General features: G+C 40.6%; 1 protein-coding gene across 2 annotated transcripts; it reads right to left on the bottom strand.

Moving 5' to 3' along the window:
* Nucleotides 1–1,936: 1,936 nt before the first annotated feature.
* RPP40 (ribonuclease P/MRP subunit p40) lies at nucleotides 1,937–14,436 on the bottom strand. Of its 2 annotated transcripts, XM_048309946.1 has the most exons (8): nucleotides 14,232–14,433; nucleotides 12,163–12,307; nucleotides 10,849–10,917; nucleotides 8,734–8,829; nucleotides 7,460–7,585; nucleotides 4,057–4,255; nucleotides 3,020–3,154; nucleotides 1,937–2,219 (listed from the first exon to the last, which is right to left on the bottom strand). In XM_048309946.1, the coding sequence occupies exons 1-8, from the start codon at nucleotides 14,349–14,351 to the stop codon at nucleotides 2,021–2,023; spliced, it is 1,089 nt and encodes a 362-aa protein (XP_048165903.1). In that variant the 5' UTR covers nucleotides 14,352–14,433; the 3' UTR covers nucleotides 1,937–2,020. The 2 variants fall into 2 exon arrangements, with proteins under 2 accessions (XP_048165903.1, XP_048165911.1); XM_048309954.1 differs by lacking the exon at nucleotides 7,460–7,585 and having other exon boundaries at nucleotides 14,232–14,436.
* Between the last annotated feature and the right edge of the window lie 768 nt (nucleotides 14,437–15,204).

Below are 15,204 nucleotides of genomic sequence, written 5' to 3'. Positions count from 1 at the left end.
GGTGCCCAACCTGCTCTTGCAACCAAGTACTCATTAGAAAAATCATTTCACCTGCTCCTCCTGCTGCCACTTTAGAGTCAAGTCCCACAGCTGCTTTTGGAATCACTATGGGAAGCAAACCCACCCATACAAGATTCTTAATTCTGGGTGGTGTTTTATTCCCCCCAAGCAGTATATATTACACTTGTTTGTATGCCTACATACACATTGTTGAGGAAAAGGTTTTACTACAATCTGATAGAAAGATGATCGCATTCACTGGGCCTACAGTTAGTAGCTCTGAAGCTACAAACTTTGATTTTCAAAAAAATTTAGGATTTTTAACTTTGTATTAGAATTTCTGCTACAAGCATAGCTTCCAGGAAAGCTCAAGTAAAAACTCAGCCTTCTGGTCAAGAGGAAAAAGGAAGATACTTCTTGTGACTGGTTTCTTTTGTGAAAGTCCATAATGCCTCAACAGACACTTTCAAAAGCAGACTTTGGTCAACAACTCAAGCCATTCACACTGATGCACAGTAATGAAACACAATGGAAACACAATACTTGAGTCAACCATGTTAAGTATTGACTAGTCATATGCCAAGGCAAAAATTTTCCCAGACCCTTGTACCATTGTCTGTTCAGTCTGTGATTGTGTGAGTCTGTGTCTGTACATGTGACTTCTGTTCCTGGTAGCCTTCCAGAAACATCTCATGGCAGCAGGATTTTGAGAAACAATGTCATGATTTAAAAAACTGTTTGCTGATTCATCAGAGTTGTGTTTGTAAGACACAACTTGAGTAGCAAACTCAAATAGCAAAACTTGAGCCAAAGGAGGTTATGGTTAGTGGAGGTGTGTGATAGATAAACACCACCTGGTGAATCATCCAGCATGACTCTCCTCACTGAAGAGAAACAATAAAACAGATAAAAATAGAGTTCAGTTGCTTCCCAAACTCTTCCTGCTTTTCTGTGCCACTCACCTCAGCACTTTCACTACAGTGAAAGTTTTCACTACAGTTCCCCAATTTCCAGTACCAATCTCTCCCTTCATCAAGTGAACAACTTCAATTTTAGCACAGCATTGGTACTTCAATGATGCGTACCCACTCCTTAAAATATACCCCAAATCCTGCCTTCCCCAACCCACCATCCACCCTTCCATGGATTTCAACAGGAGTAGCCTGCATTCCTTATAGCTGCCTATGCTCTCAGCATTACCACTTATTGTTAACGAAACCTGTTTCACATCAAGTGCATTGCTTGAGTGCACGTCCACAGCTTTCTTCCCAGAAATGTCTGCAATAACATCACAGTGAGACTCAGCTCCATGAGTTGCTCTGTAAGCAAGAACCACACACTGCTTTTGAAAGTAGAGATTGTGTGTGTGTTTGTGTGAGTATGTGTGTGTAGGTCAATTAAGAAAGCAAGCATCAGACTTCTGCATCACTGTCAGAAATATACCTCTGATAACCAACTGTGATCTGCAAGATCAGATCTGCAGGTCAGTAAGCCTTCACTTTTTCCATGTTTAATGGCTGCTCCTTCCATGGCCACACACCTTCTCCTCACCTTTATTCTCCTAGCCCCTACCAAATCAGGGAGGACACATCTTCCCCTTGGGATTTTTTGCTAGCATGTAGGCTGAAATATCTTAAACAGGGATATGAAGCTTTTGCAAATCTTTAATGTAAAGAACTAAAACACTTAATCCCCAAGAGAGCTTTCCTGTCAAATATTTTAGCCAGCAATCTGTAAAGCTAACTTTCAAATTCCGAATTTTCTCCTGGAAAAGAGGACTACCTACAGCAAATTCCTGAGAAAAACTCTCAAAAACTTAACTTTTCCTAGAATGTTGAAGTTTTTCAGAAGGCATTGTATGACAGTGAAGAAACAAAAATCCATTCCTTTCATTGTCTAAAAATAACAAAAGCATGTATAGACTCTTAGTACTTAATCTGTTACATAACTACTTGTATAAAAAATATTTTATTAGTTTTCTGTCAGTAACAATTAGAGAACTTCTTCTATGGACGTAGCTTTATGGAGGACAATCATCATGAGCTCCTACAGCCATCTGAAGCCAGTAGTCCAGATTTCTAAAAATGACAAAGTTGTACAAGTTCTCTCCTCCTTTGTGGAAACCATGTTCATTTTCTCTCCAGGAAACAGGGCTGTCTGCAAAGCCATGCACCGTTAAGGTCAGCCAATATGCCAGTTTTGGTTCACCAAAATAGCAACTGCAAGCAAGAAGACAAAATAATCAGTGATTATAATGGAATAGGCAGCACATTCAAGTCTACAGTATAAAGTAAAACAATCAAAGACACACTTTAGTGAAAATTCATTAACAGTTAAAGAACCCTGTTTAGTCCATAATAAATAAACTCAAAAGAAAATATTCCATCAGAATACATTGGGGAACAAAGTAAGATTGACTATCTATTATTCCTACTATAGTAGGAATCATCCTATTATAGTTTTATACATGGCAAGCCTGCAAGTTGTAGCAATTAGAAAAAGTTCTAAGGTGTAAAGTAGCAGTTCAGACTTTCCTAGAGCATGCACTGTCTTTCAGAAAATTGGACATTTAATGAGAACAATTGCTATCAGGGAAGAAAAAAGACAATGGAGGAAGTAACATAGTTGGGCTATGCTTGACACAAATACTTTTACCACCAGAGAGGAAATAGATTATGAATAATCAAAGCCAGACATTATCCACTCCACATTTTAAAAGTGCAGGAGTACAGTACAGACACAGTTTCTTAGAAATTCAGATAAAAACCAAATTCATGACTAGAATACAGGGCAGGCTTTTTCAAATTTGAGGCAGCCAAAATTGTTTATTACTTTCTTTTTATACTGATGTCAAGCTTCCAGCTCATTTCCTAACTAAAAAAAAAAGTCTTCATTTATATATTTTGCTATTTACCTCCAACTTTTGTATTTACCATACAAAAGTATTTAAAACTGATTTCATATATTAAGAAGTGTTTGAGTAGAAGTGTTTTAGTAATGTGCTCCTGTCAGCCCTTACCACAGCTGCTCCAATAACTGAATAATCTTCTCAGGAATTATAAAGCCTGTGATTGTGCACAAAAAAGCTTTTTCCACCACTGTGTTGGGCTCAGGGCAGCAATAAGTTGATAAGAAGCTGGAGGATTTGTTGTCTCTGGAAGAAAAAAAGAAACAGTAAAGCAACTGAAATAAATACGCTTTAAATATTCTATAGGATGTCTTACTAATCAGAACTTGTACCAAACAAGTAGGACCTATGCATATAATCTAAATTAATACCAAAGTAACTAATGACCAAGAAATCAATACAAAAGATCTCATGGTGCTGTGGGTTAACCCTGTAATCACCTAAACACCACACAGCTGCTCGCTCACTCACTCCCACCTAGAACTGAAAGGGTAATGGGAGAAAATGCATGGGTTGAGATAAAGACAATTTAATAAGCAGAGGAAAAGTTCCACATGAAAGTAAAGCACACAAAGGAATTAATTTACTACTTCCCATGGGCAGGCAGATGTGTAGCTATCTCCAGGAAGGCAGGGCTTCTTACTGACTTAGGAAGACAAACACTGGAACTCTGAACATTTCCCTCCCACCCACTCTTGCCCCAGCTTTTATTACTGAGCATGACACCATATCCCATGGTGTGAGATATCCCTCTGCTCAGCTGGGGTCTGCTGTCCTGGCTGGATTGCCTTCCAGCCTCCTCACTGGCAGGGCTGAATGAGACACAGAAAAAGGCCCTGAGACTGTGCAAGCCCTGCCCATCAATAGCTAAAACACCCCCTGTTATCAACATTCTTGGTCACAAATCCAAAGCACAGCACCACACCAGTTACTACAAAGAAAATTAACTCTATGTCAGCCCAAACCAGTACATACCTAAAAACACAGATAAAGTCATTCAAGACTTAAAACAAACATTTAATGGCATAACAGACTTCTCACTTACAAAACAGTGTCTGTCTTATTTATTATTTAACTATTTCTTAAAATAAATTGTGGCTTTCCTTACTTAAAACATTTTTAAGGATCAAACAAATTCAAATACTTACAAGCTAACTTGATTCAAGACAGCACCCAGCCATTCAAAGAGCTCCTCTGTACTGCAGGACTCCTCTGCCTTTCCTTGTAGTTCATTACTTTGTAACACTGGACACTGCAAGTCCCTTAAGGTGCTGAATGTTATTTTTGGCTTCAGGGCCTGTATTTGGTTTTTTGAAAAGTATGACATCAATGTTGATCCCTCTGCACCTTAACAACACAGTACCACAAACAGCTGTTATGAAACTACCAAACAGAAGAAGCAGTGAATACATGAAACATTGTACATAAATACAAAAAAATGCAGCATGAAACTGCTTAGATGCTTTTAGTCTATGGCACAAGCCTTACAATCTTCAGCTTCCTCATCTTCTTGGAAATAAAAGTTAGTGCAAAATTCAGTAACTTAGTACAGCTCAGTAAATTTGCTATCTAACTACAAAGTATAGATTTGACAATAGAAAATTCAAGCAGAATTAACTGGGTAAGTAATAAAATGAGCTTGTTAAAAAGAGGAACTCAGAGTGTTCCTGAAAAGGAACAGAAAAAATGGAGCAGGAACATCATCTCAGAACAGAGTTTTCCCTAAATAATGGAAAAGTGAGCATGTGATTACAGGTTTAAGAACAGATTTATCAATGATGTCAAGAGGAATTCTAGGATAATATGGAGCACAAGGACTGAAGAGAGAAGGAAGGGAAGAGGGTAAAGAAATCAAAATATATCACAAATGTCATTTGCTAGAAGAATAAACACCCACTCCTCTCCAACCCCCCTAATAAATCTTCAAATGCAGTATGGCTGTAAAAGTTAAATGTACATGGACTTGTGGGAAAGTACTAGTAAGAGATCCAAAACAGCAGGAAAAATTCTAAAATCCTAACCTAGACGAAAAAACTAACCTAAGCAGGCATATTTTAAATGCAGAGATATTAATCTACTTGCTTTTGAAACAGGAAGGTAATTGACATGGAATCAATTCTCCTAAATTTCAAATTCCAGATAATGTGTGCTATTTTCATAAAATAACAATGGGTGTCTAGGAGACCAAGAAATAATACCTTACTCATGAAAAGTCTGAAGTGCAGAGCAATATTTAAATACCACAGAAAAGGCATATAATAAGAGCAGAAATTCAAGAACAGGGTAGAATTCACTGTGGAATATTATATCTAAAGTTGCTATCAGAAAATAAGAAGTGCCTAATGTCTATCAGCCATATTTATGTCATCAAGAACAATAATTTGGGGGAGTAGAAAAAGGAGGGTTAAGGACATCTTTTTTAGTCATTCTTCAAAAAAAGGCCGTTCCAAAGGGCACAGTGACAAAGACAGGCAGTCACTGGATTCTTTTTAATTTAGTGTTTTTAATATAGATACACTTAAGTCTGAAGAGTGCCAGGAGAGATGATCTTCCTTACTTTCTATTGGCATTTGTTAGACTAACAGGTTCAGAGAATGTATAATAGTGACCTAGAATTCCTAGTATAATATAGAAAACCATACATTTACATGTCTGCTGCGAGAGCCTCAGCTATAGCCCTAAATGTAGGAAATCTCAAAGACCCTAAGAGAACAATTCCTCTAGCTACAGCATAGCTTTCCATGTTAACAGCAACCAGGCGTATCACCAAAGCTTTTCAGAGGCCACTGAATTTCGTCCAACAAACACATAAAATTGTGATAGAAATTACAGCAATAGAAAAAAAGATTGCATTGTCTTTGTCATTAAAGACATGAGACACTTCGTATTTCCTTTTTCTGTTCTTCTTGGTGCCAAAACCACAATGTGGGAAACTTGGGTATAAAAACCACAAATCCCGCAGCGCTGGCCATAGCAAGAAACACTAGTTATCAGCAGGAAGGCAGAAAGCAGAATGGTCACAGAGGACACAGATTCTCTTGACAAAACACAGCCCACTTTTCCCCTTCCAGCAGAATCTACACAATGTCTCATATCTATTAATAAAAACCTATAAAAGTTTTATTTTTGTCAGTATTAAGGAACTAATAGTCTTTTGTGTGTTAAGAGCACAAGATTCTAGCACAGAAAGGCATTCAGATTTAACTCCATATTCAGGAAATGATTGACCTGACCTGTTTTTGGGATGTAAGAAAGTGAGGGGAAAAAATGCTCTTCTTCCTGAATGCTGTTAACATGGGTAGCAGCAAACATAAGAAAAATAGTGGCCCTAGAGGCGTTTTGCTCTCGGCCCAGCATCAATAAATCCAAGCAAGCTGAGCGTGAAGGTCTGCCACCTCAGTTGGATTTATGTCACCATTTATGGTAGCAACAGCCTTCACTGTGACTCTTTCCTGAAGATTACAAGGACGGGAATTGCAAGCCTTTAAACAATTTCTGTATGACAAACAAGGGAGTATCCTTGTCATATGATTAGTACTTAGAAAGGGGGAGGGGAAACATGAATGACTAAAGTGAAACATGGGACACTCCTAAAGGAGCTTGTAAGCAGCTTCCATTTCTCACATCAGTTAACTCCTCAGATTTGGTCTTGAAGAGCCAGGAAAATGGAACAATATAAAGAGGAGATGGGAAAGCATTCTCAGGGACCTTTCTAATATCCCTTCTCCCTAGTGTGGAGACTCAAAGCAGAACAACACCGAAAGCTAGACGTCTGTGACGAAGAAAGCCATGTTTTTCAGTACAGACACTTGCCGTTTTCATCAATTCTATGCAAATGCTACATATCCCTACATACAGCCTGTTCTGAGGTAATACAAACAGCTGGAGACTGAAAAATTACCCTCAGAGGAGGAACAATACTTGAGTCCCAGAAGAAAAAATATTGTAATTAGAAAACAGTAGATAAACAAATACTAGAAGATGATTTGAAATAAGGATTTCTTATAGCAACCTCTTACTTGGCTCCAACCTCAAACAAGTGCTTGAGAATAAAGTGATCAAACAGCACACTGTGTATCAGTGCACATGGCACACGATGGAAACAGGGACTCTGTACAGGTCCTGTAACTACTGAGGAAATTAGAGTTCCCCATACTAAGTATGTAACCAGATACATATGTGTATTAATAAAAAAAAAAGTGTATCGATAATTGCTATGTATGTCACAAATTTATAAAGAAGAGGCAGCACCATCAAATAGGCAAAGTTTTGCCAGAAAGCCTGGGCAAGATAGCGAAAGGAAATGAACCAACTAATATATCTCCCATGAATCACTGTTGTGTTCCTGAACAGAGATGTTCTGTGCACAGGAAGTAACACCCTCCCCACCCCAAACAAATAAACACATCAAAGTCCCAGCCATACACATTTTAATCTAACTTTTCCCTCCACTGAAAATGCATTTGGACAATCACTAGAAAAGAACAGTAAACTAAAAATCTTTGGACTTCATGTCAGTGGCATTTTAGTTTTACATTTAGTTCTTATTACCTGTATTATCCCAAGCCAGTAGGAAGTCAAATTCTAGCGGTTTCTTTTCTTTCAAGGCCCAAAGCACTCTGTTATGTTTCTTGCTCTCAGGGTAAAAGCCAGCATCAGTCAAGTCAATAGTGATAACTGCAGAAAATGCACAATAGCTATTGGTACTCAACTGAAATAAATTTTATTATTAAATTAGAAGAGAACAAAGAAACCAAAGAACATTCAACTTCCTTTTAACATATACAGATTTTTTTCAAAGTATTTGATTATGCAAATATGACTCCTCATTGTGTAAATAAATATTCACCTCCTGCTGTCCTTATTTTGATTAATCTGGAACTGCCTCCTACTGACTAAAGGGACAGATTTTTTTTGAAATGGCGCTGACAGAAGTCCCTAAACTGTGCCTTAAAAATATCCTGGTAATTAGGTGAGCTATTAGCAGTAAAAAAAAAAAAAAAAAAAAGCTAGAATTTCTAACAACAAAAGTCATGTATACAGTGATGACACTTTTTCAACAGGTTGGTTTTCTCCTAGGTGAATTGATAAGTTATATTTATTTTTCAAATGGAAGTTTCATGATACATTTTGACAATCAGAATGGTAAAAATGATGTCCCATTTTGCCAAAATACTTACTAGAGATAACAAATTTCCCCTCCTGAAGTTTTTATGTAACTATACCTATCAGCTGCTGCAAGTTCCAATACATTTCAAATGGCATAGTGTTCGTGTTTAGGTTTTTTTATTTACTAAAAAGACAAATCAACAAAAATCACACTCAAGATATCTCGCCTGCAGCTGTTAAAAAATTATGTTTTCCAAGTACTTGGTATATGGAGATCACCATTTTGAATGTGTGAAACATGGGACAATTCTCCCTTTCAAGCAAGCAGTCTTGGGTGAGGCTCTTCACTGATTTTGTATAGTGCACAGACTTTAAACACCTTCTTAATCAGTTTAAAATTTTCTGACTTAAATCAGTAGGTACAGACATTATGCAGGGTATAAAAAAATTCTTGAGTCCTACATCACTCCAGTACAAACAACACAATGAGAACCCCTGAAATGAAAAATTTTATAGAGTACTGAAAAGATGATGTATTTGTGTCCTTACAGCTGCTTTACTACTTGGAGAAAAAGTACTTTCTCTCTTCAGGCAGTCCTTGTATTTTCATCTGGAAAAATATAACCCAGACAATAACTAATTTTAGTGAAAGGGAAGTTTCAACATCCTAACAAGGTGCTTCTTAAATAAGCCCTGTTAATATAAATCATACTTACTATATCTCATTACTTTTTTGCCTGAATACCGAGAAGGGCGACCCTGCAGTCCAAGTTCCTCATAAGTATCCTTATCAACTGACAGAATTAGTTTACCTATAAACAAAACAAATTTTAGTAGAAATAATCTTCTACTTGGTTCCCTTTGAAGTCTTCAGAGAACCATATACCTTTTACAATGTTAGCTTTGGATCAATAGTATTACTAATGTAATGCAGACTCCTTAGTTCCAGTTAAATGGATTACCAGATTAATCCTTAAAAAAAAAAAGGTTATAACCCAATTATTCTTTTTTTATCAAAGAGGTCTTTTTCTTACTCTCTAGAGTAAGAAAAGCGTAATATTATTCCTGAGATAATCATAGCTTTTTTACTGTACTACTCAGTTCATTGTCTCCATCTTTCCTCCACTCATGCCCTAGCACTTGCTGTGTCATTAGCTGAGCACTACATTACACAAGGGTCTGATTTAGTAAACATTCATGCTCAACATGCACTGCTCAACTAAATAAACAAAAGCAGTTCCTCCAGGTCCAGTGGGACTACTCACACTGAGTAAACTATGCTTGTTAGCAATGAGCTGATACGTGCTGGAACAACTCTGCTTCTGTGCTCATAAACCAGATCTGGCTGCTGCTGCTTGGTACAGAGCTTCACACAACAGCTCTCCACCACAGTTTCTGGGTTCTACTGCACAAGTACGGAACACAAACAAATAAGGCTGCAGAGGAAGAGTTCAGACAGTGACATCACCAGGAAGTGTAACACTGTCTCTGCAATAATTGTGCACAGCTTGTAACACCTGTATCACACAAACTCCATTGCTATCAAGTATCCATTTTGCCAGGACTGTGCTAACAGACAGAGAAAAGAATTCTCCTAAACAATCTGAATTTATTCATGCCCTCATGGGCACCTGTCATATTACAGCTTCTTAGGCTAGACAGCAGACAGACCAGTTTGTATTTCTATTACATAGTGTTAAACAGAAATAAGACAATGTAATTGAAGCTCAAAATAGCTTCATTTTCTCACCTCAGCTGTGGGACGTTTTATGGTCTTGTCATAAAACTGTGATGCAATTTAAACAGACTTTTAACACGTTACATAGTTCTCAGGGAATCACAGAATCCTCACAGAATCATCAAATTAGTTGGGTTGAAAAGGGTATTAAAGATCATCCAGTTCTAACCAACCTTCCATGGGCAAGAACACCTTCCACTAGACCAGGTTGCTCAAAGTGCCATCCAGCCTGGCCTTGAACACTTCCAGGGATGGGGCATCCACAATTTCTCTAAGCAGCCTGTTCCAGGGCCTCACCACCCTCACAGTAAAGACTTTTTCCCTAACATCCAATCTAAACCTACTCTCTTCCAGTTTGAATCCATTCCCCCACGTCCTATTACTACATGATCTTTTAAAAATTTCCTCTATGGTACTTTTTCAGGCCCCTTTAGGTACAGGAAGGTGCTCTGATTTTACCCAGAGCCTTCTCTTCTCCAGGCTCAACAACCCCAGCTCTCTCAGCCTGTCTTCATAGGAGAGGTGATCAGACCTGTGAGCATCTTTGTGGCCACCTCTGGACTTGTTCCAGTAGGTCCATGTCCTTCCTGTGCTGGGGACCCAGAGTTGAATGAAGTACCCAAGCTGGGATCTCATGAGAATAAATACTTCATATTTTAAAACCGTTCCTAAGCAGTGCTGATAACTTTCTTTTTTGGTACAAATTCTGTCTTAAATATCAGTAGGAAACAAGAAGTTGGAATGCAGTGTTTTCACAAAAATAATCCCCTGTAGCAATTGCAATTATGGTTGAAGCACTGACAATCTGACTATACATAAGCAAAGCTGATTTTTATTGTTTTTTAATTTCTTTTAGATGAAGTATATAATTCAACAGCATGAATAAGAAAAGAGGTAAAATTAGTATTTTTTACAATTCACACAAATTTCTAACAAAGTTGGCAAGTACAGTAAGCATTATTTTCCAGTTTACATCATTCCAAAAAAAAACCCCAAAAACCCCCCAAAACAAAACAGAACAAAAAAACCCAAACCAAACCAACCCAGGCCACAATCGACATGTATTACTGAAATCAAAACAAATCCCCCATACCATTTGGTAGCAGAGCTGCAGTATTATCTTGATCAATTTTTGTCTTATAGGTAAGTGCATAGCATGAACCTTTAACAGTAAAGCAGAAAAACATGAGATTACACAGTCTGTAAAGGCAGACATGACAATAAAAACAGTTCACTTCAAGATAACCAAACATGCCAAATACCATCTGAATCACTCTAGTGTTTTTATCAACTAACTTTCTTCCACCTTCTCAAGCAAAATGGCATTGTTATTATTTATATAAACCCTGTTCTGGCAATATTTTAAAGGACCTATACTAGGAATAATGTTAACAATACACCCCAATATGAAAACATTTTCTTTCCTTCCACCTGTGACTCTCCCCAGCCAGCAAATGGAAGACCCAGTTTTTTCCCCAGACATATTTCTATTACCAGTCCACACAAAGACATGGTGGAAGATGCTCACATTACTAAATAATTTTGTCGCATTATCTGCCACTAATCAATTTTGGTTTTTAAAATACAAGTGTCAGATCCTGTGCACTCTGTGTACAAATGCTGTATTGCTTCCACAACACTACTGGCATAAAAAACATTCATGAGATTAAAGGAAATAAGAAAAGAGTCCCACATTTAGCAAGTAATGGATCTCTTATTCTCCTGTTTCATTGATATGTTCTCTGCTCCCCTCTCTTTTCCTGTAAATTTTTTTTGTCTCTCTGGCTATCAGCTGAAGGGTACGAGAGCTATCATAAGCCAAAGGAGTGGGCCCTGCAAGGTGAAAACAGCATGCTCTGACTATGCAACAGCAAGTTGGCTGGGCAGAGGCTGCATCTTCCTTTGCATCCTCTTTGCTCTTACTGGCTAAGGATGAGCTGTCACAGCTCCGTTAGTGAAATATCAAAAATAAGGAAGCACATTTTTCTCTTGCCTGCTGTGGAACATGGCTCAACACAGCTCTGTGTTGAAGTATGAAGGAACGATAAAGGGAGAAGGAAGATTTCTACAAGAATCTGCATAAAGGTGAGGTGTAGAAGAAACAGGTGTGAGGATACATGGAAGCCCTCTTGATAGCTGGCTTTCGGAATTGAGATGGAATAGGGGGAAATTTATAAGGAACAGTCACAGGAATTTTGGAACCAGTGGGTGTAAACAAATGTTGTCATACATGACAAAGCAGAAAAAAGCATATAAAAAACCTCATGCAGAATTTGCTTAGTGTTTTTCCTTCCCTTCCTCTAAAATACTTTTCAGAATAAATAATAATAAGACTATTAAAAATTTTACCGTGCTATAAAAAAAGTACATTACTACTGCATTTGTTCTGTTCTGATTTCCTCCTTACCTTTCTTCACGAAAGCCTCAATGAATTCATGAGCGACCAATTCATGAACGGGTAAATTCCTCACCAGATAGTACTCTCCAATATCTGCCATTGTGCTTTTCAGCACTTCAGGTAGCATGCCACATTCCGGGATCAAAAAAGACACCTATTAGGAACATATTTGTAATGTAAATCCTATCCTAAAACCTGTTCTGAAAAAACACTCAACCAAATAAAACAACAAGAAATACAAAAGAAAACCTCTATTTTTCAAAGACATCAGTATATTGTATCAAAATGAGATGGAAAAAGAGTAATATCAGGCTATTGTCTTAAAAATGTATCAATTTTCATAGTCTCTAGGTACACCAAATACATTATTTGGGGTCTTTTTTCGCTTTTTTTGCTATACAATAGCATTTGATGTATTACAGAGAGATGTGATCTTACACAGCATGAGTTAACAGAAGATTTGTTTCACATCGTTATATATTTAGCTTGATGTCGCATGGGACACCTCCTTCAGCCCTTGCTGGAGTACTTGTTGAAGCAGTTGTAACTAAAAATGTAGGCTAAGCATTTCTGTAATCCTAGTGGAAAAGCAAAGACCAAAGTAGAATCTTTAATCTACCTTTTGCTTAAAATCTTTCCTGTACGTTTTCCATAGATCAAGAGAACCCTGAACTCTGGCAGACCAGGGAAAACAAGGTAGTACACGGCAAGTAATACATGGGCAAGTAAGCATCCCAGGCAGCATAGAGCTCCATCCCCTTGCTCCTCCCTCCATCCCTCAAATAACTTCTTTCCCAGAGCTCTTGGAGAACAGGTGCGTATTCAAGGAATACGTATTCAAGAGAAGTAAGGACTGACAAACAAACAAGCTGCCTGCCACACCAGTAGAAAGCTTTCTGATTAGCTGCTAAAAATTGTCTCAGAAGTCAGAAATAGTTAACAATTAGCCCAGAGAGTTACAGGGAGTGAGAAGGGGGTTATGAAACAAGGTCCTGTCTGATTGTTGCAAAATGTGCGATACCTAAAAATTTTCTTAAGGAAGGAGGTTCTTTGATGTTTGGTCTTTGTACACTTTCAAGCCTAATCAACAAGAAGGGATATTTAATCCATGAAACAAGAGCACAGCTAACAAGCCCTAAGTGAAGTCCAGGTGTCTTAAAGTTTAGGGCTGGACATGCTTCAGTAATCTCAGACCCAGGGCGAGGTTAACAAAGCTTGGGGAGAAGGATGTACCACTGACAGTGAGGGGAAAGAATGCAAAATTTATGGGCCAAAAAGACATTTGGCAGAACTCCCAAGATAAGTAAGAAACTTAATAAACCTAGCAACTGTGCTGAATCAGCTCTGACTGGATAAAAGGGAATTCCGGGAGGTGGAGATCACGGCCTCCGACCCAGAGACCCCCTGGCTCCAAAAGAGAGAAAGACTGAGCAAGCGTATTAATTAGTATGAGAGACTCATTAACCAACAGAAGATAGAATACTAATTAATAAGAGAACAATGTAACTTGTAGGCAATGAACACGAACTCCTTTGTTTGCTGAAATGCATAAACAGCGTAAAGTTTTGATAGGTGGTGTGCTGGATTTGTGGAAACCTCCGCCTTGCGCCCTGCGCGGAATAAGCAATGTCTCCTTTCTAAACGGGACCCTGCGCCTGTGTTCAGAGAGCTCCTAAAATCGGCACCATCACCTTTCCCACTGGCTCACCCCTCTGCTCCTCCTACCCGCCTGCTCTTTCACTCCTGGAGGAAGGAGAGAGTTTGGGGGATTTTCCCACGCTGCGCGAGACCACAAGCACAAGGTGGGCTAATTTGCTTTTATTTCCCCTCCCCAAAAATGAGGCGCGCTCTGGCAAGGACGGAGGAGCCCCCCAGAACACAAGAGCCCGGCGCGAGTGGGGCACCGGCTGCGCGTCCCTGGAGCGGCTGACGGGCAGAACCCCCGGGGACGGGCGGCATGGGATCCTCAGGCAGCTCCTTCCCTTCCTTTCCTTTCCCTTCCCTTCGCGCCTCCCTGAGGGGATCCCGCCGAGCCCCCGGGCCCGCGCCGACCGGGCCCCCGCGCTCGCGCCACTCACGCGGCAGCTGTAGGCGTGGTCCCGCACGTGCGCCGCGTGCCGCGAGCGCGGGTGGCGCGCGTGGCCGCGCTCGCACACCAGCAGGTGCCGCGGCGCGCGCCCGAGCTGCGCCGGCAGCATCGCGGATCCCGCCCGCCTTCCTCCTCCTCCTCCTCCTCCTCCTCCTCCTCCTGTGCGGCCCACCGGCAGCGGCCAGACGCGGCGAGGAGGGCCGGGAAGGGGCCGTGCCGTGAGGTCACGTCCGCCGGCTCCGGCGGCGCAGCTGCTTCCGCTGTGGAGGCGGCGGAGCCGCGGTGGCCGCTGTCGGCCGTGCCCTGCCCTGCCCTGCCCAGCGCCGGTGGCCGCTCGGGGCTCTCGGTCCCTGCGGGCTCTGAGCAGCCCCGGCACGAATCGGGCACCGACCCCGCAGGGGCCGGGTATGCAGCTGCTGAGTGCGCGGTGGTTAAAGCACGAGGGTGCTTCAGTGCCCGGAGGGAGCACACAGGCTGGAGAGGGACCTTTTCCAAGAGCCTGGAGTGACAGGACGGGGAGCAATGGCTTCAAACTGAAAGAGAGTAGGGTTAGATTAGATACTAAGAAGAAGTTCTTTATTGTGAGGGTGGTGAGGCACTGGAACAGGTTTTCCAGAGAAGTTGTGGATGCCCTGCCCCTGGAAGTGTTCAAGGCCAGGTTGGATGGGGCTTTGAGCAACTTGGTCTAGTGGAAGGTGTCCCTGCCTATGGCAGAGGGGATGGAACTGGATGATCTTTACTGTCCCTTCCAACCCAAACCGTTTTCTGATTCCCGAGCAGCCCTGCAGGCTGATGCAGGCCCCGCAGGCATTGAGGGGCTGCACTGCGCCAGGGCGCGTCTCCTGACAGTCTCAGGTAAGCAGGCCCTGCACAAGAGCCACGGAGTAGGACCTGCCTCGGAGGTGCTGTGTTGTCTCACCGCTCGTTCTGTACATTGTATATTTCACACAAAGCATGCACAA

The sequence above is a fragment of the Corvus hawaiiensis genome, chromosome 1 (genome assembly GCF_020740725.1).
Source record: "Corvus hawaiiensis isolate bCorHaw1 chromosome 1, bCorHaw1.pri.cur, whole genome shotgun sequence".
Classification (NCBI taxonomy): domain Eukaryota; kingdom Metazoa; phylum Chordata; class Aves; order Passeriformes; family Corvidae; genus Corvus; species Corvus hawaiiensis.
The sequence above is the reverse complement of the archived record's forward strand: the minus strand, read 5'-3'. Positions and strand labels throughout refer to the sequence as shown.

Coding starts and splice junctions, on each gene's coding strand:
- RPP40 (XM_048309946.1), bottom strand. CDS start 14,351: ATGCTGCCGGCGCAGCTCGGGCGCGCGCCGCGGCACCTGCTGGTGTGC. Junction 10,918..12,162: donor TGAGGCTTTCGTGAAGAAAG/GTAAGGAGGAAA, acceptor TTACTGTTAAAG/GTTCATGCTATGCACTTACC. Junction 3,155..4,056: donor GTCTTGAATCAAGTTAGCTT/GTAAGTATTTGA, acceptor TTTTTCTTCCAG/AGACAACAAATCCTCCAGCT.